The sequence below is a fragment of the Cottoperca gobio genome, chromosome 3 (assembly GCF_900634415.1).
Source record: "Cottoperca gobio chromosome 3, fCotGob3.1, whole genome shotgun sequence".
In the NCBI taxonomy this organism is placed as follows: Eukaryota; Metazoa; Chordata; class Actinopteri; order Perciformes; family Bovichtidae; genus Cottoperca; species Cottoperca gobio.
The window spans coordinates 8,998,702-9,024,406 of NC_041357.1; the positions used below are offsets into that span (position 1 = coordinate 8,998,702).

At 43.5% G+C, this 25,705-nt stretch overlaps 1 protein-coding gene across 2 annotated transcripts in view; it reads left to right on the forward strand.

Moving 5' to 3' along the window:
- Positions 1-25,705, forward strand: part of nav2a (neuron navigator 2a) — a 247,057-nt gene that overhangs the window by 172,456 nt on the left and 48,896 nt on the right. For both annotated transcript variants that reach the window (XM_029460212.1, XM_029460220.1), the window contains 8 exons: positions 8,785-8,857; positions 9,640-9,883; positions 10,112-10,168; positions 12,750-12,883; positions 19,606-20,824; positions 22,085-22,194; positions 22,288-22,396; positions 23,518-23,946. In XM_029460212.1, the coding sequence (XP_029316072.1) occupies positions 8,785-8,857; positions 9,640-9,883; positions 10,112-10,168; positions 12,750-12,883; positions 19,606-20,824; positions 22,085-22,194; positions 22,288-22,396; positions 23,518-23,946 (2,375 nt within the window). The remainder of the gene's footprint in view (positions 1-8,784; positions 8,858-9,639; positions 9,884-10,111; positions 10,169-12,749; positions 12,884-19,605; positions 20,825-22,084; positions 22,195-22,287; positions 22,397-23,517; positions 23,947-25,705) is intronic.

The following is a 25,705-nucleotide window of genomic DNA, read 5'->3' on the forward strand; positions in this document are numbered from 1 at the left end:
AAAGAAAAGACTAAGCTTTTGGTTATGCCGAGTGGCGTTTCAGTGCCCGATCACCTTGACATTGCAGGATGGCTGGGTCAATGAAAACAACAGCATGACTTCTTGGCCGCCGATATACCTCAGCGATATAACATTATTTTTAATGTCTGACCACCCAGGGAACGATGTCGAGTTTAATAAACGAACTTTGAACGAATACAAAGAAGGCAAAGCATTTAGACTGTTTGACTCTGGCTGGTTGAAACAATTATCTTTCAACCCTCTCGCAGATTCAAATTGTACTCATTCAATGAAAGTTTCCCATACGCCACATTCAGCGTGGATCTGCGCAGTCAAGAAAACTGGAGATATCATAAGTGCTTATTGCAGTTGTGTTGCAGGGTAAGCTATTATAAATATATACCTAACTTGTGTTTGTTAATTATTATAAAACTTAATATATAGAAAGTACATTTGCCAATATATAAATCAAGTAGATAGACTACATACCCCAGGTCGAGTTCAGGATCAGGGAATTCATTTGTTGGTTTTCCTTGCATGAAATGCTCACTGCAAATCCACGAAGATTTCTTGGGCTCCCAAGACTTCCCATTGTAATCTTGTCTCTTTACAGCTTTGGTCCATGCTAGCCTTCTATCATTGTTCTTTAGTGCTGTTGGAAATGGAAATAGTTTGTGAAGCTCACAATGAGATTCTGCCCATTTATTTAGCTTTCTCCCACTGTTTGAACATCCTTTCACCACACAATGTCGGTGTCCAAATCCCCAATCCCATAACTAGAAGAGCGATGATTACACACTAAAAACTAGCCAAATACAATGTAAACACGCGGAGAAGAAATCCAATATGGCGGCCCTTGTAGAGTTGGTGCTTACTTGAAACTTGAGCCTGAAACTCCGATTCCGTCTATTCATGATGACTCAGTTTTTCCAGTGAGTTGATTGGCCAGTATCCAGCTTCGTGATACCAGGAAACCCCAAGTTATATTCAAAGTCATTACAGAAATACATGCACAAGTCACATTTGAAAAAAGCTCACCTCCCTCTCTACATCCGGTACCACTCACTATAAATTAGGCCTTTCCCATTTGTGCTGATTGTGCCCCCCAGTCGTCTGTAATTGATCGTTTTACATTCTTTGGTCTCAGTGGTCTGGGCGTCTCTCTGTGGTTTTGTTCTGCTGTTATCAACATCCTGCGTACCCTCTCTTACATCCAGCAAACACAGCAGACAAGAAAATAGCAGGATACTTCTGAGACAAATCAAGTGGTTCCAAATATAAAATATGTCTGTGACTGTATCCCGAAGGTTCATAGATGCTGTGTGTCAGTCAATAGGAAAACTAAAAATAATTGTTATTGTGTGCATTCAAGCAACGTGGTATTCTTTGTTGGATATTAGCTGTCAAAATCTGCTTTTATTTTGCTTGCATACGTTCAGATGTTGCAGTGTGTGTGTCAGTATTTTTGGATCACTGCATATAATCTCAGTCGGTTTGTTAGCTTTATAGCGAATTCTGACGCACTGAAGCAGTGCTAAGGGCAGGTGCAACCGCAGTCATTATGCAAATGTCAGCTTTGTGTGTTGTTGTACTGTCAAAATAAACACACACTCACACACACACAGGTCCTGAGAGTTTAGTTGGCAGCTGGGGTGGAGTGGTACGAGAGCCACTTTTACTTCACATGATTTCATTGCATACAAACCTCAAAATCTTCCAAAGATGCTGCCAATTACCACCACTTAACTTAACCTCTGTCTCTAAACGAATAAACATGTAAATAAGCTCCATCAGTGGAATAAAGTGGAGCACTCTCACCTCACTCTCACGCAAGCTGATTAGCATGCCGGCTATCCAGGCCGGAGCGAGAGGCTGTTTTTACAACTGTCACATCGTCGTTAAACAGACCCCCATCGTCGGGTCATTTCTTTGCCACCCAGTCCGTGTGTGTCTGTGTGTCTGTGTGTGTGTGTCTGTGTGTGTGTGTGTGTGTGTGTGTGTGTGTGTGTGTGTGTTCACACCGGAGCGACGGTGTTGATCTGACACCGAGCTGTTGAAACCACACAGGATGCCAGGCACACATAGAGGCACACAAACAAACACACACAGGGTGTCTCGTCCAAGCATCCCGTGTTAAAGCTGCAGCTTCTGATGCTACGGACCAACGTTTGAAGTTAAACATGAGGGACTATTTCATTGGTAGAAATGAGAACCGGCAGCATGTTGTTCCAGCACACGATTCCTTCAGAGAGGTGTTGCTGTTGATTTTTTAAATATAATTTTCCAATAATGTAATCCCCACATATTTAATGTATTTCTCCTCCAGTGTACGAGGATTGTAACGCATAACTCCAAACATTTAAAGTAAAACCTTTCTGCAAGGTTTTTGTGAGGTTATTTATATGAACTGAACCTTGAAATGAGCCCCGATGCTTTTGAACACTTTATAACTATATTTACATATATTGAAATGTTTGGATAGTATATATATATATATATATATATATATATATTCACAAATTCATGATAAGCCGTGCAATGCTTTAGACTACGCTTCTCTACAAGATATTAAGAGTCTGTGTTTTTAATTATTTAATGGTTTAATTCAGGACTTTGTTTCTTGGACAACCTCTTGGCTTTAATTATTACCTATATTCTTAATACCCTTTTTGCTGGACTTGTTTATTATCTTCGCACACCTATTTTCTACTACTTCAAAAGAAAGAGGATGAGGTGAAGTGCTGGACTGGCAGATGTTACCTGATGGAAACCCAGTTTCAGAGACCACAGATTCAGACTGCTTGGTAGATGGTTGCTTCTTTGACGCAGATTAATGTCAGTGGTTTTGTAGATGGTGAGATTTACGAAGGTAAACTGGACTAGACCCAAAATATGTTTTATTAATGATACAGCGGGCTGGTAAATGTTTGATCAAAGGGAGCGGTACTGTGTGTGTGTGTGTGTGTGTTTGTGTGTGTGTCAGAGAGAGAGAAATCCCCGACTGCGTCAGCTGGTCAGAACTCGGGTGATCACATGATGGCCTGGAAACAACAGAGCAATCACAGTTACTGTTTCTAAGCAACCCAACATACCAAACCAGAAATGTTATTGTCAGAGGGAACATATATATATATATACGAGACAGTTTGTCGTCATGATGGCTGTTGGGCCCTGGGCAACAAAAACTTAATATAACAAAATATCAGAAACATAAACCAACCAAACATCCCTGCAACAACAGCAACCGCAGAGAAGCTTATGTTTTTCTCCAGACTGTGACCGCGTAATGCACAATAAGGTGTTCATGTTATTTTGTCCACCCCTTGTACGTACACACAGACACACTGTGCTCGTTTGTTGCATAAGTAGGTAGTCTGCTGCGTTAACAGTTAGTCCTTTCATAGGAGACATGACACAACAGTGTGTACATTATTCCAGAACCTCAACCATGGGAACAGCGCAGCCTCTTTTTAAATGAAAGCAACAAACTAAATCAGCTTTGCTTTAATTATTCTGCTCACAGTTCAGCAGGGACATGTTGATGTAGCCAGAGGACATTTTTGTTTTTATTTGTGAAAGCAGATAGTCAGCCTGAGGATAATTTAACATAACACGTTATAAATAATAATCAATGTTATAATGAGATAACAATAAGGAACATATTTAAATGCTTAATTAACTTGAAGAACACGCAGTGTGATTACAGACATGAATAAACACAAAGTTTGCAGAAGCAATAACACAGAATTTGCTGCCTGACAGTGACGTGTGTGATTTTGCATCACGATGTGTGCGTCATAGCTGCTGGTGCAACATTCATTTTTATCAATAAGCTGAGAAAAGCAGCACTTCCCCGAGGTGTTGAAACCTCTGCATACATTGTTCTCAGTCAAGACAGAGAATTATTGAGGTAGATGTCAGAGTTCAGCTGGTGGCTGTAATGTGTGAAACGTCTGGATAGAGTGAAAGTATGTGAAAGTATATTTAACCACACAGTCATACACACACATGTTGTCTCACTACCATGCTATGTGATCAGAATCCAACAGTCAGAAAGTCAAATGGTAGAGAGCTTTCGGCAATGAAGCTGGTGTCGTCACATAAGAGTCAGACCGATAGATCAGAGTTGCAGCTTATAAACGAGAATTATCATTTTCATTTGTTTAAAAACTGCTAAACACGTCAAGTATTAAAGTTACATTTAAAGTTTTTATAGCTCAATATATCAGACTTTGTCACAGCTGGCTTCACGGACCTACAGCAACCACAATCAGTTTAGTTTAAGACTTTGCGTCCCCTTGATGCACTTAATGCACCCTCTGGGGCTTTTTCATTCTGACAAGAAAAATGTTTCTGTATTCCAATACAGAAATTAAATTGCTTAAGATCAGCTATCAGCAACATTGGTTCAAAAATATCGGCCTCAGTATCAGTCTTCAAAAGCTCCGATCAGTCAAATCCTGCTTTACTCACACACACACACACTCCCTCCCTCGAACTCGCTCTCTCCCTCTCTCTCTCACACACACACAACACACACACACACTCCCTCCCTCGAACTCGCTCGCTCTCTCCCTCTCTCACACACACACACACACACACACACACACACACACACACACACACACTCCCTCCTTCGAACTCGCTCTCTCCCTCCCTCTCTCACACACACACACACACAGACACAGACACACACACACACACACACACACACACACTCCCTCCCTCGAACTCGCTCGCTCTCTCCCTCTCTCACACACACACACACACACACACACACACACACACACACACACACACACACACACACACAACAATAGCATCCCTGTGATGGGAAGAAGTGTTTGTTCAGTGGGCTGTCGGCTGGCCAGCCCCGTGCTGCTGCCGGAGCAGAGCAGGAGGTGACTGTGACATGGTTGGAGGTGTGAGGCCGGGCAGAGCGGTCACACTGCAGGAACAGATCTCACATCCAGGCAGGTAGGAGCTGCCAGTGGTGGTCTTCAGCGTTTCAGAGGATTTGTTTGAGCAACGAATGAACAAGAATATTCTCTTCAGTATCCTCTTGATTTGGTGGTTTTACTCTTTAGTCTGTGCGTGTGTGTATGCGTGTGTGTGTGTGTGCGTGTGTGTGTGTCTGTGTGTGCGTGTGTGTCTGTGTTTCTGTGTGTGTGTGTTTCTGTGTGTGTGTGTTTCTGTGTGTGCGTGTGTGTGTTTCTGTGTGTGCGTGTGTCTGTGTTTCTGTGTGTGTGTGTTTCTGTGTGTGTGTGTGTGTGCGTGTGTGTGTTTCTGTGTGTGCGTGTGTGTGTTTCTGTGTGTGTGTGTGCGTGTGTGTGTTTCTGTGTGTGCGTGTGTGTGTTTCTGTGTGTGCGTGTGTGTCTGTGTTTCTGTGTGTGTGTGTTTCTGTGTGTGTGTGTTTCTGTGTGTGCGTGTGTGTGTTTCTGTGTGTGCGTGTGTCTGTGTTTCTGTGTGTGTGTGTTTCTGTGTGTGTGTGTTTCTGTGTGTGTGTGTTTCTGTGTGTGCGTGCGTGTGTGTGTTTGTGCATGTCTGCAACCAACAATAGTTTTCATTGTTGACTAATGTGTCAGTTTATTCATATTTTTTGTTTCTCTACTGGGTTATGAATTAATGACATAAGCATTCAGACGCAATGATCATTAATTCATAAATCTGAACAAATTGAAAGTATAAGGGATAGAAATGATATATGTACATTTGAGAAGTCAATGTATTTGAATGTACATAATAATGACTTTGTAGAACATAAAGCCAATTTTCTGAAAAGTCATTCATTCTTTTTTTGTTCATCTGGTAAGGGATAAAAAGAGAAAATATATTTTGACAGTGTTTGCATGTTTGACAGTAGAGAGATAAGAGGGGTTGACATACAACAAAGGTCCCCAGCTGGATTCAAACTGCTCAAGTCGTTATTACATGTACAGAGTTATAAACCGGACTCCTCACAAACACTTTTCTTCTTGTAAATACAGTAAACTAGGAAACAGACTGATCAGGGTTATACTAATAAAGGAATATTCAAGTGAGGATTTCTTAATAGACAGGTTATAGATAAAGTGATTGGTCTTCCTATTTACAGCACAGTAAAGCTCTTTAGCAGATTGTTGAGATGAATAGTGTTCTTCTGGCTTCTCTGAGCTCTGGTCCCTGCAGGTTTTAAATAGTGAGAGGTTTCAGTGTGGATACCCTTTAAGAGGCGGGGCTTGGGAGCATCTCAGCAGGACGGGCCTGGCATTTGTGATATATATTTTCTGCAGGCTGCGGCTATTTAAACTCCCAACTATACCAGGGAATTCGGGCCAGTAGGGGAGTGGTTCAGTCACTCAAATGAAGTTCAGGCCCGCGGTATTATAGAAAGTCTCTGGGTATGTTGGTGGGGTTAGAGGGGTATTTCAGAGAGGTTTATTTTTAAACAGTCTGTGGTATTCAGAGAGGGCGAAGGTTTGCATTCCTACTGTTACTACGTTTTCTGCTGTACCTCGAAGGGCAGCATATGTCAGCCCATCTAACAGCTGTTTCTGGGGTCAGAGGTCACGGACATGACAGCAGGGGCAGCACTGCTGTTTCAACTCAATCCGCCTCTCCTCACACACTAACACGGCTCAGACATAAAGCAGGAGGGGAAGTAATCAAGGAGTGGACTGATTAATGACAATGTGGTACAATAGTGAAGGTTGTCACTTGTTATCCCATAGATGATGCAGCAAGTTGTAATTAAACACACATTATGTGAATATAACAGTCTGGTGATGAATTTGACTGATGGGAGAATTGTTTTTTTGTTTTTTTTCATTAGATATTGCGATAATATCGTTATTGTGAATTATTTTGATCACGATAATCCTGTAGTGAAAATGTGATGTTATGACAGCCCTATGTGGGTGTAGGTGTGACACGGTAGTAGAAGTAATGAGACTGTAGTAGTGGTTGTAACTAGTAGAAGTATGATTGTCATCATTATGTATGTATGTATGTATCAGGTGTTCACGTAAATGAATAGAGGCGGATGTAAATGAGCTTTTTACTTCAGCTGCTCACCTCACAGCCAGATACTTCCTAACAGGAGAACCACAGAGGGAGCTGTAGGTCAAGCTATATTTAGTCGGTGCATATTAAGTGTAATCATGTCATTAATCTTCAGTGAGCGAGACCCTCCCGGTTGCAGCCCACACCCGGCCTCGTTTACAAAGGACACAGTTCATATGTATTTTAGTTTACAAACCACCTGCAGTATCACTGCTCTATATCTTGGCTGTGGGATTATATTTGAGCTGTTGTACTTTCAAAAGGAGTTTGTTGTAAGTACACGACAGATTGGCCTCAGTGTGTTATAAACTACTCTCACTGGTAATAAATGTCACGCTACAAAAGATTTAGCACCTCTTTAACCTTTGTGCATACTGTAAAATGCTTTTTAAATGTCCATTTCGCCGTCAACTCTACAATTAATTGCCTTGCCAAGAGCACCGCCTTACAGTCAGAGCAACGGCCGTGTTATAGTGATATCGTTCGTTCTGTACCTGGTGTGTTTGCTCATCGAAAACAACAGTTGGTAAACTTTGATCGCACGATCATTAATCTGCGCGTGACTCTGCTTGATGACTTGTTTTATGTGGTTTACTTTGTGATTACGTGCGCCTGCCAGCAGCCTCGCTGTATAATGGGTCACATGGGCTCTAAACAAAGCCTGTCTGCCTATCAGATCCTCTCGCAGCGCAGTGACAGCTCAGCAGTCTGTGCTCAGGTTGCCATGGCTGCTGTCATAGCAACTGTGTCGGTATAGATGGTTTGCCTCTGTTGTTCCTCTGCTGACGAAAGTCTGCTTGGTTTGAATCGTGTTTTGAATATGTCACCATATGATCATTATTGCCTTTTGAGCTTTGCAAAACACAATATGAACTTTAGTCACTACAGTCCGTATAAAGCTTTCCTACCACTTTCCAACACTGTGTTTCTATGTTTTAAGATAGAGGTTAGTGTTTTGGTACCATTTGTTTGTTTTGATGTCTGGAAAACTATTTCCCCACTCATCCTGCAGAACTGATACATCTTTGAATGACTCTAAATCCCACACACTTTGTAATTGTTTGTAGGTGGAGCCTATTTCACACATCTACTGTGTCTGCTACAACAACATGATGCATTTAAGTGCTCATAAGTCTGACTCACTTGAACTCTTGCATGATCCTTGCACAAAGCCCTAATGTTCCTCAACATTATTCATACATTCTCCAAAACGTATGGCTTCCATCCATCAATCATGCTTGACTGTTATGTACATTTTGATGCAGATCCGAAACCAGATGCAGATTTAACATTTGTTAGAATTTTATATTCTATAAAACAATACATTTCGAGGATTGTGAGGTCTTAACCGATCCTGATTACTTTCAGATCCTGATTTCAAATGTATGCTTGCTTAGTGGCATGAAATACAATAAAGAGAATAACATTTATTATTAAGAGATTTAGTTTACCATTATAAATGCCTGTTTTTCACTGGTCCAACCGTATGAAATCAATAAATAATGAAGGACGTCTGTATCTGTATCCATCAGTCAGTGTTAATGTTCAGCACCTCTATTCTAAAAATGTTAACACATTAGAAGATAGACTTTTACAGTAGATGTTCACTTTCTGTTTGCCATTAGGCCGTCAAGAGAAGCGTGCAAAAGACAGATCCGCATGCTTCATCACATTATACAAATATGCAAATGTAATGGAAATGTGCAGGGTGTCTTACAGCTGTGTCTGTGTCTCTCTGTGCAGATTGAGAACATCGATGCCTGCCTCAATTTCCTGGCAGCCAAAGGAGTCAACATCCAGGGTCTGTCTTCAGAGGGTAAGCTGCACTTCTGCTCTCACTGAGACAAGGGAGGGAGAACCAAACCTGGGCCTGGCTTAGCTACTAAACAAATGTCCTTCGTGCTATGGAATACAGAATGGCAACTTGATATATCAAGGTGTTTGTATTGGCCAGCTCTTTTGCTAGGACACACTACATTAATGCCAGACAGTACACATTAAGACATGTAGGCTCAGCAGGCGCTGATTACACCACATATAGAACTAATGTACCATAAAGCTCAGTGCTCAGTGCACTGTTTAAATGTAGCTTCACAAAAAAAGATTGGTGTTGGCTTAAATATTTACAACATATATTCACATATAACAACAGGGGCGCCCCGGGAGCTCACCCGTTAGCTCACCCGTTAGCTCACCCGGTAGCTCACCCGGTAGCGCGGGCGACCCATATACAAAGGCTCAGTCCTTGTCACAGCGGCCCGTTGTTCGAGCTCGACCCGTGGCCATTTGCTGTATGTCTTCCCCTTTTCTCTCCTAACCTCTCATCTTCACTATCATTAAAGGCATGAAAAGCCCGAAAACATAACCAATATACCAACAGTATGAATAGGCCATAACAGCCTGTAAAAGCTAACCCTGTAGCATGTTAGTAGCTTTAGTTTCTGAGCACAGAGCAGTCCTGCAGCCGTCATGTTGCATGGTTGAAGTGTCAGAATTTCATCCTCACTTTTGTCCTCATCTATGCACCTCTTTCTTTCTTCTCCTCACCTGGCTTTACCTTTTCTTATATTCCACATTGTTCTTCTCCCCGACCCACAGAGATTCGTAATGGTAATCTGAAAGCCATCCTCGGCCTCTTCTTCAGCTTGTCCCGCTACAAACAGCAGCAGCAGCAGGCCCAGCGGCAGCACTCGCAGCCCTCTTACCCACCCACCGCCCAGCCCCAGGGCACGCACCCTCCTCTGAGCCAGCAGAGCAGCGCCCCGGCCCAGCTCAGCCACTCTACGCATGGGACTCCTGCCCTTACAGCCCAGAAAGCAGCACAGGCCGAGATGCAGTCCAGGTGAGGATCGCTGACATGTAAATGCAAACTCAGTAAAAATGGAAATATAAGAAAGTTAACATTGAAAGTGGGTGAATGGGTTGTGTTCTTCACTTTCTTGCTGTTTCTGCTGTTCTAATCCATCATTTTGTCACCTCGATCTTTCCTGTTTACACCTACCTGTCATTTATAACCTGACCTCTGTCTCTGTCCTCTTCCATATCTCTCTTCTCTGTTCTTCTCCTCTAGGGATGGTTCTCAGAGTAAACTGCTCAAGTTTTCACTTGGTCAGAAAAAGACCTCTAGGTCAGCGTCTTCTGCCTTCATGTTTTCCTGTTCCTCTCTCCCCTTCCTCCACCACACCCCCCTGTCCGTCCCCTTCTTGGAAATAGGAAGGTAGAAATTGCCCCTAATCAAGGATAATAGTTATTTTTTACTGTAATGAGTTTCATGTTGTTTCTTTGTCTATGATTAAGGGCAATCTCTACTACAAGCACTATCTAATATGCATGAGTGGTAGTGTTGAGCAGATAGAAACTAAAGCTCCCGGCTACATTTTCGGACGGCACTGTCTGTCTGGCAGCGCGCCTCATTTGGCAAGCCTGCTAAATGGGCTGTGAAAGACCTTTAGATAACCCTTAAGTGTGTGTGTGTGTGTGTGTGTGTGTGTGTGTGTGTGTGTGTGTGTGTGTGTTGTGTGTGTGTTTTCTTGACAAGCACATCCCCCATATAATGTGACATTAATAATTAACACAGTTGTGGCTGGAATGAGCGTCTATAATAGTCTATAATATACGTTGTTCAAATGTAGCTTCCGTCTGCGTTCACTTGCGATGCTCTCACGTTCAGGTTTTACTATTTTTCAGCATGCAGTATCGTATTATGTGATGATGCACCTTGAAATTGGATTTCAGATGTGGTTTTGCATGCTGTGCCCATCCCAGATTCTATTTGCATTGCACCTGCCCTACACCAGCTCCTCCCCAAAACAATGTAATGGCCCCACCCTCTGGTCAGCATGTGTTACTACAAGATAAAAAGATACCAATTTGAGATTCTCCTGTTTCGCTCCACCCAAACAACATTTGGCTTTTCTAATTTCTCTTTTAAAGGCCCCAATCAACACATGTACAGATTTCCATTAATTTAGCTGCATTTTAAAAAGTGCTTTACTGTAAGAACTTGACAGTAAATCTCAGTTTTAATGGATTCTAATGAGCGGAAAGCTTGATATAAAGTGTAATTTTCTGCAAACATTGCAATGAAAGGCCTGTTTTATTTGTAAGTTTTCACAAGCACAGACTGCAAATCAACAATCTGTCAAAATTACAAAATAAATGCCCAAAATAAGTAAATCTAACTGAATTTCTGAGATTATGTGCATTAGAAATGAACAATTAGGACATCCCTCACACATCAGTATAATTCAGTTACTTTTGAATATAAATAAAGACATATTAGTTTTTACACATTGTAACCTATATTAACATTTTGACATACATAATTTTATATATATATATATATATATATATATATAGTATGTGCTATATATATACATATATATATATATCCAATAAATAGAATATTTCTCCTACACACAGCCAGTCTGAAGGGGGAAGGCTGCAGACTGCCATAATTGAAAGCTAAATGATCTTAGGCTACTCTCGACTAAATAATGTGGTAAAACCTATTACCTTTCAATGGCCAGATAAATAATGGCCAGTCAAAGTGAATGGCGTGCCGGAAATGAGAATCTATATAATGTATACAAGAGCTGAGAGAGAGAGCTGTAATCTGCTTATCAGCATCCGCCTCACAGTCCCAGGATGATGATGTGGCCGCTTGTGAATTAGCATTTCATTAGCAGTCTGTGTGCCACGGCCTGGTCAGATTACAGCTCGGCTCACGGACCTCACCAGAGGCAACGGATCGACTAACAATATGAAGTAAAGGTGTCATACATTTCACCAAGGCTTATCCATGATCAGTATATCCTGTCTAATCCATGTGGGGAAATAAAAGAGCAGGACGTGTAATCTTTGGCTGCTGAGCTCACAGCTCCGCTGGGACACGCACTCTGTCAGCTCGGCCAACGCACTCGGAAACGTCCACACTGCTGTAAAGCTCATCTTTCTCCATTAGATTACTAAAGGTGCAAGCAGAGCTGCAAGCAAAGCAAACAATAACAGAGTTTACATTTATCAAACTGTGTATCTTCTTAAGGCAAGTCAGACTGAATAGGAGCCGGATGTAAACATGTTTCTAAACACTCAGACTAAAATAGTACAAAGCATGAAGAACGTGGGCAAAGATTAAGCAGCAGGATGACTTAGTGGATACTTTAGTCCTCAATTTTCAGTACATCTACTTTCCTGGGAGTCGACTGAGTAACAAGCTGCAAATTCACAACATGGAAAACAAAGGCAGAGTGATGCTTGTGTGGGATGATCAAACCCGCACATCATTTTTGGCAGGCTCATATTCTTTAAACAGTTCATAAATGTTAATAACTTCATGTGTGTAGCACTTTTCTTAAGATACATTAGTGACATAGTGTTTAGACAAAGAAAAATATTGTAAAAATAAGATTACATTTTTCTCTTATTGCCATTCTCCACCTCTGGCTGAGACATGTTACCTGGTGCTGCTCTGCCCTGTTCACCTAACACTCTTGCTGTAATAAATCTGCATGGTCCCTGTACTCTCAGTCCTAATTAAGTCCTCCCTCCTGTTTTGAATTTAGAAGCTGTAGGCTGGATTTGTCCCAGCAGAATGTGTTATAACCCTGCATTAATGTCTTCCTCAGTGAGTGTGAAATGAAGGCTTTATATCGAATATATTCTTTCTTCCTCACTTTCTTTATATGTTGCTTGTCTCTTCTCGTCAGACTTCCCGGCCCCTCAGCACGGGTGTCCACTGCTGGCGGTGACAACCCTCCAAGAGGCTCGGTCAGTGCTGCTGGGAACAGACGGAGCCAGGGTTTCAGTGACAAGACCAAAGCCAACTCGCACCTGAACAAAGGTAGGCCTCTTGCACAACCACACACACACACACACGCACACACACACACACACACACACACAGTTTTGGTATGGATGGCTGTAAATATCATCATCATAACACTGAGATGGCCTTTACAAATTTCAAGTTTGTGTGTGAGAGAGAGTGACGTTGGAGAAGCGACAGTAACCATGCAGCTCTTAGAAATGTTAATGTTGTTTAGAACACATTTAAAGTGAATTTTGGATCTAATCCTCTGGGTGCTTTTTATCATCGTAGGTGAACATGCAAGATTGCTCTGTTGCTTTGAGACCCAGAGAAAGTATTAAAAAACATGCTGCACTGAAACAAACTGTCTTTTCAAGGGAAAACACTAAAGAGTACAGAGGCATAAAATCAAGATGTTTCCAGCCAGTTAATGTGTACCGCCCTCCTTTTAATGTTTCAGATTAATTCAGTTCATTCGTAACATTCATATTTGACATCATAAGGTTTCTTCTCAGTTTCTCTAACAAGCATTCAGCTGTTGGATGTTGCAGTAAATGTTGTCTCTGACTGCAGCCTCGGGGAGTGTTCTGTGGACAGTAAGTACGTTAGGGCAGATCTCAAGTCCTGCCTTCGGACCTGTCCGGATACTGTTGTAAGGACATTGTCACAGTGTTGAAGGTGAGGTGACGAGCTGTGATTCATTGGAGTATGATGTTCTTGTGACCTCCATCCAGCTGCTGTACGCAGACTGCATGTGTCCACACAGGCTGTGAGGAGTTCTGTCGGTGCGGATGGCTTCATGCTTGTGTTTTGAATTTGTTTGAGATTTTGCCAAACATTTTGAAACATACATTTATCTTATCTTTTTCAATGAAGCATTGTGTTATAATAACTACAAACCAAAGATATCCATTGTGATGAGGATTTGTCTCATTATGTTGTTGTTTTCATTGCTTTTGCTTTAAATCATGTCACTTCCACCAATTTAAAGGTTCTTAATTTCTTTATGTTTGTATTGTTTTCTTGGTGTTTACTCAGGAGGAATGTTTCACTCTGCTGTCACTAGAAATTCTGATTTCTGTGTTTAGTCTGGAAGAACAGCGCCCTCTTCCTGTTTGGTGAAGTCAAACTATCCAGCAGAATTATTTTTAACTCTGTTTCCGAGAAATTGTATTTTTTTACAGTCAGTTTGGTATTCTATTACAATACCAATGAGGCTTGTACCTTTGACTTATTATACCTAAACCAGACATCTTTTGTCCCGATGATTCAACCAGGAGAGTTTCATTTTCAGAGACAGAAATGTATTCTCACACATTTATTCCGAACTCTTCTGACCCAGTTTAACTCGTACTGCCCAGTGTTTGAGTTTTGCAGCATACAAACTTGTGAGAGTGTTTGGCAGTATATTTAGTGAGAGCAGTGTTGAAACAGCTTCTGTCACAACTCAGTGGGCCAAGGCTTTATATAGACTGTGTTAGTGTTCGTAGTCTAAACTCATTACCCTGCATTAGACAGGGAATTCTGACCGCCCAGAGAGAGACAGTCAGAGAGTGTGTGTGTGTGTGTGTGTGTGTGTGTGTGTGTGTGTGTGTGTGTGTGTGTGTGTGTGTGTGTGTGTGAGAGAGAGATAATCTGTTGTCAGTGTTTAAAGTGACAAATTAACTGGGACCAACACTGAGCAAAGCTGGGAGGCACTTATTCTGATGTGCGGCTGAGTTTCTAGTGGGCAGTCTTGTTGACGTTTGTGCATTTGTGTGGGACAGGGGTGGGGTTAAAGGAATAGTCCGACATTTTGGAAGTAAGCTTTCCAGCCAAGAGTTAGATGGTAATATAGAACTACTAAGCTCAGCATAAATACAACAAGTTATCTGTTGTTTGTTTAATCCTTACAAGAACCGAAGTGTAAATACGACAAGTAGCGATTTTATCTGGGGTTATGTGCCGGACTATTTCTTGGCCCGGACAGTGGCCTCCTGGAGTCTGTCACCTTGAGGTTGCCAGGCTGCGTAGTGCTAAGCTAAGCTAACTGGCTGTAGCTTCAAACCTTAGAGTTAAAGTGGTCTTTTAAAAGTATTAGTAGTAGCATTAATGTTTGAGGTGTCAGCTGAGCTCATCACCAGGTGTTTGTGAAAAGTTAATGTACCATCCTGGTGTGTGTGTGTGTGTGTGTGTGTGTGTGTGTGTGTGTGTGTGTGTGTGTGTGTGTGTGTGTGTGTGTGTGTGTGTGTGTGTGTGTGTGTGTGTGTGTGTGTGTGTGTGTGTGTGTGTGTGTGTGTGTGAGAGAGAGAGCGTGTGTGAGCGTGTGATAGGTTTGGGAGCAGCAGGCCAAATGATTGTCAGTAGGAAGTATGAGAATCACTGGTAGATCCCCCCCCCCCCCCTCCTTTTTGCCGTGTTGTTGACATGCAGCTCCTCCCCCTGCCTTACCACCCTCCTCCTCCTCCTGCACTCTCTGGACGTGCTGGCCATGGTTTGGGACTCTTCCCTCCTCTCCTGTCCATCTCCTCCTGTCCTTTCCTTCTTTCTCTGTTCCTCCTGGACGTCTGCAGCACCTATGAGGTTTGTCAGCTTGCACTTGTAGATCGACTCAAGCTAGGACTGCAGGTCATAGTTTCAAATGTAAAACTTGAGGATTGCATTGAATCTTGAATGTACGGTTGCAGCTTTAGTCAGTCTTACTTGTTTGTTGTTTTAGTTCCACAGAAAAATGTGCATTTTTGATGCTGCAGAACGCAGAGTTTGTCAAGTCAGTTGCCCTGAACCTTTTTCTGAATAATTTAATTTGCAAAAGTAATGAGGTTGTAAGAACATTGGCCAATTTATTAGTCAACTTCTTGCAACTTTGGAGTGAAATTGACACTGATTTAGGATTTTCTTTTTTTCCTTCAAGGTGTCATTAAAAATCTGATATTTCAGTTTAAATTATGCCTCAAAAATTCATTTATGTATTTATATGCTACACATTATGTTGTACAGATGCTTGTGAGACAGTGTTGCTGCAGGTTCAGATGGTTCGAGAGGCACCTGCAGCTTCTATTGTGAGGCCAGGATCTACTCTGTGTCAATGGCTGTGACACCAGAATGGAGTCCCGTTACTGCACGGCTGTACAGTAAGGAAACAGACCTGAATCTTCTCTCCTGCTCAGCGCTAACACAAGGTGACAGCATCTGGGTGTCCACCAAGTGACACAGAGCAGAGAGACCGAGAGAGCACGGGGCACCTGTGGTTCTGTGTTTGCGTGTTGTGCATGCTTCTGATGTATGTCTGTGTGTGTGTGAGTCTGTGTGTGTGTGAGTCCGAGTGTGTGTTTGTATGGCCGGTGCCCTTGCTGAATGAATAGGCTTCTGATGAGCTGTAGCGTCACTGTTTGAGTGTATTCATGTGGAGAAACTTTAAAAAGTTTCAGTGGCCACACAAAAGACTGGCTGTCCCTCTCACTTTTTGGAGCACAATGACTGAGGAGGGGGAGAGAGTGAGAGAGCGCAGGCTTCTGATAATCAGAACGTGATGAGTAAGCAAACACCTGCAGCCTCAAACTTTGTGCTAGTCAGACATAATTTGTGTAGACTTTACAATGAAGTGCCTGTGAAGGTGTCAGGAAATGAAATAAAGCCGACTAAATGAGGGCGAAGTGTTCTCAAATGGCTCTCTGTGAGAAATCTTCTCTGCACTTTGGGCTTTAAATCAAAAACATGTTTTCTGACCATATCAGAGTGACTTGTATGTGAGTAGGATATATGCATGTCACTAACTGACTGAGGAGGTTTAGCTTAAAGTCTTCTGACCAGTGTGACCATGAGATGGCTTGGAGGGGATGTGATGTATATGCCTTTACTGCTCATCTTTATGTGTGGAGTCACACTGCAGTATATTTGCTCTGGTCACCGGTCGTGTCGGTTAAACATCCCCCTCTCTCCTAAACTTGACATGTACACACACACACACACACACACACACACACACACACACACACACACAGGAGTGTTGACACTTGGAATTACATGGTTTTCCTCGGCTGTAAGCGGGCATTAACTCAAAGGAGCGCACGCACAGACACGTGAGTGTGACGATCCATGAAAAGAGCCTTGGGTCCACTTTGGCTGATTTCCTGAAATGCCTTGATGTTATCAGGAGGCTCTGCGAGGGTGAGACAGGTTTGTTTTGCGGCAGACAGGAAGTGCAGAGGTGGTCTGTGATCTTTTTGCCTTTTGGCGCTCCACTGCTGTCATTTTCTGCTCTTGATTTTATTCTCTGAGGAATGCTATAATTAAGCTGGTTGAGTCGTAAACACTGACATGTTTTCAACATGTTTCCTCAAACAGACTGCTCGACCAGCGCAGTGAATGAGGGCCAATGTGCAGTTTAATTCCAGGACTTGGCTCAAGGCTGCACAGAGCAGGTCATTAGGTCAGTGACCCGCTCTGTGAGCAGATTAAGACTCTTCTGTGTTTATTTTTTGAAGAAAAGTGCTTCCTGCATTTTGTGCTGATAATTAAAAGCTGGTTTCTGAAAATGCAGCCAGAATAAAAAAACATTGATGACAATTTCAAAATCAGAATATTTTCTTCCAGTTCTTTATCCATTTGACGGTGGTAGTTTTTCACACTGGCTGTGTCTAAAAACAACACGTGCAGCACTTTTTTCTGACTGGCACATTTGAATCTGACTGGCATTTCTTTTATTTGTGACAGACTAAAGTTATGGACCTCGTCTGGAAAACTTGTTTGGGTTTATGATGCAACAGTGTCCAAGTCCATCACTCGAGTGTCACTTCTGACCCGACACGTTGAAGATTGACTACTTTCCTTCACCCGTAGCAACCCCACTGGAGCGTGTCAGCCCCGGTCAGTGGGTCCAATCATGACGACAAGCAACTGTCCCCAGTGTCCAGGGCCTCTCCGTGTCCTCTGCCTTTCTTCTTCTGTTCCTTTCTGACCCGAAATCCAAGCTGACCCCATTCACGGACAGCACAGACTGTCCTGCTGGCCCACATCAAAGCTGCACTCATCCCAAACCTGCAGTGCCCGTATTCTCTCCGCTGCATAATCACAGCAGATCCCTCGCTCATTCAGCCGCCTCCAATAGGACTCCAGCTATTAGCAACCTGACCCACTTTTCCGATTGCTAACTGCTAGCACGGCTAATTGGGCTCTAATCACTTCCTAATGGCTCTATTGTTTCAGGCTGCTCTCACTAAATGCTGAACAGGGGAGAGAAGGAGAGGCGGTGAACGAGTGACTATTTCCAATTAGGACATGAAAGGTGCAGTAAAAATGAAATATATTCAAAGAGCCAGATGAGAACAGTGTAAACAGCAGGGTGAGTGTTTAATATTCTGCGCACATTTTGACTTAATAAGACCACAGGAATAACTTATGAATGTGGAATTAATGGAGCTGGCTTGAATGAAAGGAAACTTCACTCATTACCAAATGAGCACTGTGAGTTATATGAACATTTGTATTTAGAGGAAATATCACAGAGAATGATTCATCTGTAGTAATTGTCATTTATGGTTGAGCACCAAATGTCTCGTTTTTGTTTTGATAAGTAGAAAAACTATCCAATATAGACATTTATTTAGACACTTTTATCCAAAGTGACTTACAGTAAGTGCATTCAACTTTATTCACAAATTGTCTAAAATCAAGTATCATTTGTCTTTATGCTGATGCAGCAACCTGCCTTCTGTGTTCTTTCAAGACACTGACTCTTTAAATGTTTCGGCTCTCAGACCTTCATCAGGTAAAATAGGTAATACAAGTAAACAGCACCGGGACCGTATACAAATGTTAAAAAAAGTATTGGAAAAGGTTTGAACAGTGTTTTGTCACTTCTCTTAAGAAAGCAAGAGGGTGACTGCTGTGTGTGTGTGTGTGTGTGTGTGTGTGTGTGTGTGTGTGTGTGTGTGTTGCAACGGAGCTGTTATGATTAATTCCTCCCAGTGCTCCCTGCACAGGCCGTCTCTTTCACTGGCCGTTGGTGTTTGAATATTCAAATGTTGCTGGTCTGAACTCTGTGCTGCTGGTAGCACCCTCCTGCATACACACTGACAGCCTCAGCAGCTCTCAGGATACTCTAGATCTCACAGTAAGAGCAGTGACTTACGCCAGGGATTCCAGCTCTTCTCTTGCTCCTTCAGTTCGGGGTAAGTTTGCTTGTTGAGATGCTGCTGAGTCAGTTGTTGCAGATTTAACCAGACAATTTGTTTTTGGGTGATACATTGTGACAGTGGTTTACAGGAGCATCTTTACATTGCAAAATAAAAAGCTTTCTGTTCTGTTCTTGTCCAAGTTAAGTGTTTTTATACCGTTTATGAATCTTTTTTTACAAGGGAATGAGTACATGTAAGCAGACAGTGTTTCCTTTGTAAAGCAGAGGGACGCTGACCAAAAGCAGTCCATATAAGTCCAAGCCTTATAAGAGCAGCAGCACTGCTTCTTGACTCGGCCTGCTTGGCAAGACTTTAAAGCACTTGAGCCTGCTCCTCATTGTTTTTATAAACAGTTTGTGATGGGCTCCTCTCATTGTTAGTGCTAAGGGGTTTTTAACAGTTATGGTGGCTAGCCCGAAGGAAAGTAAGTATGTTTGGCTGCATCGACGCAGGCCACCTCCAGGCCCTTATAAGGCCACTTTGTGTGGGGTCAAAGACGACTCAGCATCTGGATTTCCCTCTCTCCCCCAGATCTTCCTTCTGCTGACTTTTCCTCTCAATCTGAACTTTCCTATATCATCTTCTTTTCTGGTGCAGATTCCTCAGAGGGCATGACCTCACAGCCTTTGGTGATGACTGAGCATGCTCCGTCATCCGCAGTGACCGTCAGCTCCTCCACCAGCATCCCCGCTGCTACCTCCGCCCAGATTCCTCCCCCATCTTCGTCCTCGTCCTCTTCATCCACGGCCATTCCCCAGCCCAATAGCAACAGCAAGCCTTGGAGGAGCAAGTCGGTGAGCTCCAAGCACATCTCTCCTTCTCCCTCCTCCACCAGCACCGCCGCGTCTGCCATGCAGTCCATCAAGCAGGAGAAGGACTCCTCCGGTAAGGCCGAAGCTCCTCCTAAGGTTGTCCCTCAGAAGTCGATGCTGGAGAAGCTAAAGCTCTTCAACAGCAAAGGAGGCTCCAAATCTTCCGCCTCCTCCAATGGAGTAGTGGTGCAGACTGAGAACGCTGCCCCGGCCAAGCAGCTCGGAGCGGTGCAGGTGGATCGAACCGAGACGGGCTCCAACACCGACCCCCTGGATGAAGACGATGGTAACGTCCGGCCGGGAATGAACGGGACCAGCAATGGGACGGCCTACGGAGCAGCTCCCTCAGCAGGTACTACTGTCTCCACCACCGCCAGCAGTCCCAAAATGGCCCTGAGGGGCATTGCCCAGCGCACTTTCAGCAGAGCTTTGACTGCCAAGAAGGGCTCTGCCAAAAGCACAGAGAAAGACAAGGAGAGGGGGAAGGAGAAAGGGAAGGAGGTGGGGAAGCGCATCTCGGTCCCCGACAGGATGGAGCTCAGGGGGGACGAGCTTAAGGAGGAAGCAGCACCTGTTGCTGCAGGCACAGACAGCTCAAACAAAAGGACCTCTAAAATCACCAGCTTCATACCCAAGGGGGGTAAAGTGGCCAAAAAGGAGAGTTCCACCCCTGCACACAGCGGAATACCAAAGCCAGGAGGCAAAGCCCCGGGAGTCGGGGGGAAAGCTTCCTCAGTGAAGGAGGCGGGGGAGAGGCCTCGGAGCATGCGCTTAGGAGGGGGTCTCGCCATGCACCGCGGCCCCCTGGACAGAGACAGGGACAGCAGACACTCCAGCTCTACGTCCAGTCTGGCCTCCACAGAGGGAAAGACCAGCGCCTCCCCTGTGGCAGGAGGAGGCACTACACAGAGCACAGCCAGCAACACCATCAGCGTGCAGCTACCTCAGACTCAACAGCACCACAGCCACCCCAACACGGCCACCGTTGCACCTTTCATGTACAGGTGAGAACGCACACACACACACACACACACACACACACACACACACACACACATCACAAACACAAACATTGGTTCCATGTTTTTATTTCGCCATTACATGAAATTTATTTACTGGTGTGTATTTGTTCAGTTGTATATCTGATAACCTGTTCTGGGTAAGCTGTCCTTAACTATCTAAGCTTTCAAATAACTACAATATTGATGTATAACCCTCTGTAGAGGATTGTACAAGTCATCACAAATCTGACATCTGATTATCTGAGAGCCTCTGAAAGAACACATTTGGAATCTAGCCATATGTGAACTGTTAACCAGGAATGCCACATCTGTGTTTGTTCATGTGTGTGTATGCAGAGTGTATTGTCTGCATGTGTGTGCACGTGTCTCTGGGCAAATATGTGTAGATGTTGTGTGCCTCTGACCTCTGGTCCCAGTCCCAGTGTGATAAGGAAGCCGGTCCCCTCTCGTTCTCCATGAGTCCTCTCTAACAGTCGCTCATTAGCCTCCTCCGCTGCCCTTTCTCCCTCTGTACATCCTGACCTGCAGCTTACTGACCCACCTCTCCAGAACACTCCCATCCCATTTTTGCTGTATACCTGTCAGGTACCATTACCAGTAGGATTATATCGCCTTCACCTGTCAACAAGAGTATGTTTGACAGAAAATTGAAATCAATCTTCATGTTGCTTTTCCCCTCACCTGCCAAGGACGGGTAAACTAAAAAGAAGACACCCTCTCATAAATAATAGATACTAGCCATAAAATATGTTAGTGTATGAAAATAACCCGAAGTTTCACCCAATATTAGGTCAGTTAACCAGAAGTTAAAGAAAGGTTTACATGCGGTCATTTCTTTGTGGAGCTGCGTAAGAGGCAGTCGGTGGTTTTGACTGGCCCACACTCAGAGAGAGTGTACTTTAGTCAACCAGGGCAAAGTCTGGGATCAGGCAAAGACCAAAGGCTGGATATAACCGAGGCATTCAAACGTCATCGTCTCAAAAAGCACCAGCGAGTGCAGCGGGGGAACTGTATTGATTCATCCTTCAAAGACAACCTGGTATTTGAGGCTTAGCAGGCGTCATTTTGGACCCTGGTCACAAGACTTGAAACACAGCAGATTTAATTCTTAATCAGGTTTATCCCTCTTTCGTGACAATTTGCTAAATATTAGGTTCCCACTAAATGCACAATGATACAGAATCGATGATACCCCCCCCCCTCCTCCACCAATCTGATCCCTCGACCCATTTGTTTTCCCAGATCCCAAACAGACGGCTTGGAATCGGCACACATTGAGTCCTGCTCAGGGGGAAGAGGTGGAGACGTTTCCTTCACCAAGACCAGCCAGCTGTCCATCGAGGACCTTTCAGGTGGGTGTTCGCTTACAGTAAAGGGGCAGTCTCTGTCTGGATTATTGTGCTGGTAAATATTCCTGAACTTGTTTCTTTTCTTGTCTCAATCAGGTGAAGACCCAGAGACGAGGCGGTTGCGTACTGTCAAAAACATCGCTGACCTGCGGCAAAACCTGGAGGATACGATGTCCAGCTTGCGGGGAACTCAGGTCTCACACAGGTAAAAATAAAATCCATTTATTCTCCCAGCTGGTTTGAACTGGCAGCGACTGCTGATTCCACACCCACCCTCTCTGCTTTTGAGGAGTGTTTGACGTAAATAGTCATTTAACAAGCTTGTTTTTTTTTACTTTTACTTCTTTATTGGTCACTTTTTTTAAATTGTCAGGGATATATTGTGAATCATTTAAACGTGTAGAAAGACTTGTATAAGAATACCATGTGCAGTAGGTAACATAAGAAATGCAGTATAATTATGCTTACGTTGGTAAAGCTACTAAAAAGACACACTAAGAAATAGTAAATGGAAAATTGTTGTTAAGGTAGGTACAAATGAAAGTACCTATGTATTTTTACAAGTGACTTTCTGTTCACCTTGCCAATTCAGCACTGCTCATAGAGAAGTGTATAAAATGTTTGGCAGTGGAAAACAAAAACTCTACTGTTTGGGGATCATCAAAGTGTAGCGCCTTACAATGGCTGCCACGGCTGAGTGGTAAACAGGCCAAATCAGGATAACTGCCGGGGATTTGAGTCAGCGAGTGAACTGCCTCATGGTCAGCAGACTGTGTCTGTCTAGGTTTACAGGTATTCCCTCCGTTTTTCCTTTTTGTTGCCGTCTCATCCTTCTTTTGAAGGGATCATTTGCTTTGATCGCAGGGCATGTCTTTCATGTCGACTTTGATTCAGGTTTAGCTCTAATCACGTTCCCTCCCACAGCATTCTGACCTCTGCTCTGGCCTCGCGTCTCAGTGCTGACCCAGCTGTCTCCATTTAGTTTCTGTTCTTTCCTAAAGTCCTGTTTTCCTGTTTTAGACCGTAACAAAGGATCTCTTATCTTTACTTTCTTACCCGTCTGTCCATCGAGGAGATTATGCAGTTTGCCACTACTAGTTCTGCAGTTTGTTAGCCTGCACTATATCTAAAGATTATTTGAAGAGATTTCTGTGGAATTGTGTTTATCTGTACTGTAACAATGAAACTACAGGTAGAGATTTAATCTCTGAGTTCAATTAAGTATACTCGGTGTATTTGGTTTATTTGGCTCGGTTTGTCCTCTGAGCCGTGTCTTGGCTCTTTGTTTACACGTGGATCACAGATTGTACCTTTATTTCTGCTCAGCACCTTGGAGACCACCTTCGACGGCAATGTCACCACAGACGTCAGCAGTGGCGGAGGTGGCAGTAGTGGCAGCAACAACAGCGGAGCAGGGAGTCGGAGCATCCTCAGCCTCACTTCTACCCGCCCCTCCCTGTCGTCATGGCGACTGGGCCAGTCTAGCCCTCGTCTACAGGCGGGCGACGCCCCATCTCTGGGAAACAGTTACGGCAGCGGTCGGGCGGCCGGCGGTCAGGGAGGACGCTACCTGTACCCCGGCCACCTCCGGCGGCAGCTGGCTGGCAGGGGAGGAGCCATCTGCAGCGTGGACCTCGTAGACAGAGCCGGGGACGACAGTGACCTGGACAGCATCGCCGCGGACGTCACTGGATACATGAGTGATGGGGACGTGCTGACCAAAAACGCTGTACGCACTGATGATGTCGCCAGCGGGTAAGTGGATTACACTGATGGAGACTTTTTAATTCCTATAAACAGGTTTTAAGATGGCTAATGCTGAAACTATTATTTGCTTAATTGACAAGTTGAACTACAAAAAAAGACTTGACAGCGGTTTTGTTTATTTATCAAGATGGTTCTAGCTTTTCCAACGTAAAGCTTTTCTGCTTCGGTCACTATTTTATAATTGTAAATAGAACACATTTAGTTTTCCGATAACAAGACATTTGAAGATGTCACGTTGGACTCCGGGAACTTGTGACTAAGACTATTGCTCATACAAATATTCATTAGTTGCAGCTCCAGAATTGCCACCAACCATTCAACAAATGCAATCTTTCGTGAGTTTTGAGGTCGACACTCGGCACACTGGCTGCTATACTGTGTCTGAGTAAGCTAGTTAACACAGTACATGAATCTGTATTCAAAGTCGTCAAAGATCTGCAGGGTGACATACAGAATAGATCATTTATAGATTTTGACCATCCATTGGTAGGCGAGCCAAAAACAATACTTTAGATCAGGGGTGGGCAACTAATTTTCCTAAGGAGGCCTCATGAGAGACTGGGACTGTTGTGGAGGGCCAGACCAACAGGCTGAACTCAATTCTGTTCAATGACCACTTTATCTCTTTATAAAAAGCAGTAAACTGTTTGGTTTTGATTAGCTGCCACTGGTAAGAGTAGATGTTACACGCTGAAAATATGCTGCAGGCACAGTCAAAAGTCAAAAGTTAACATTATATCACTATTTAATCAACATGCACAAAAACAAGTGTGAAAATGAGCATGTGTTCACAGTATTTCAAAGACCACAATTAAATTAACTTTATACAAAAAAGTAATAAGTGCTATTTTATTTGTAGTTAAATAACCTTATAAGCTGTTTTTCAATTTTGATGTGAAATCCAGTTTGAGTTGGGCTTGAACAAGTGCACTGAAGTCAGGTTGAATGTCTGAGGTGGATGTGTGAAGGACAGCTGACAGGTGAGCGTCAGTGAGAGAGGATCTGGATCTGGATTTGTTAAACTGAGAATGTTTCTTCACATATGTAGGTAGATCCAAAGAGAACCATTATCTTCTCATGTGTGGAAAGTTCTCCTCTTTGAGAAAAGAATAGAAAACCAGCAGTGATACTGACTTAAAGTGCTCTGCCAGTATGGTATCAGACTGCAGGTCCATGAGTTCAAGCTGAACATCACTGGCATCATTATCAGCACTGCAAGTGAAGAGAGAAGAAATCATGTGTATTTTACTCTCAACTGTTTTTAAGTCTTCAAAGCGCCTTAAAAACTCACCATGTGCCGCTAACATGGATGAGTACCTGCAGAGGTGATCAGCTGATGGTGTGGCCTCTCTTAGTGTTGGCATGCAGGGTGAGAATTGGCTTGAAGGGAACTGCAACTTCCTCCTGAAAGCCTGTGCAAAGAGGCCCTTGCCTTACAGTTTGGTATTTAGTCCATTCATCAGTGCAGTCACATCAACAGCAAAGTGCAAGATCGGTCATCCAGTCTGCATCTGAGAGCTCTGGGATGTCCTTGCATTTCTTTTCACAAAATTCTCAAATCTCAGCTCTCAGGTCCCACACTGTCTTAAACACTTTTCCCAGGCTGAGCCACCTGACAGCTGTGGGGTAGCCTATGTCACCATGTTCAGTCTCATGCTCCTCCAAAAGTGCAACACATGGCCTGTGATTCAATGCTCTTGCCCTGATGTAGTTAACTGTTTTAGGTACAACATCAGTAACATCAGGT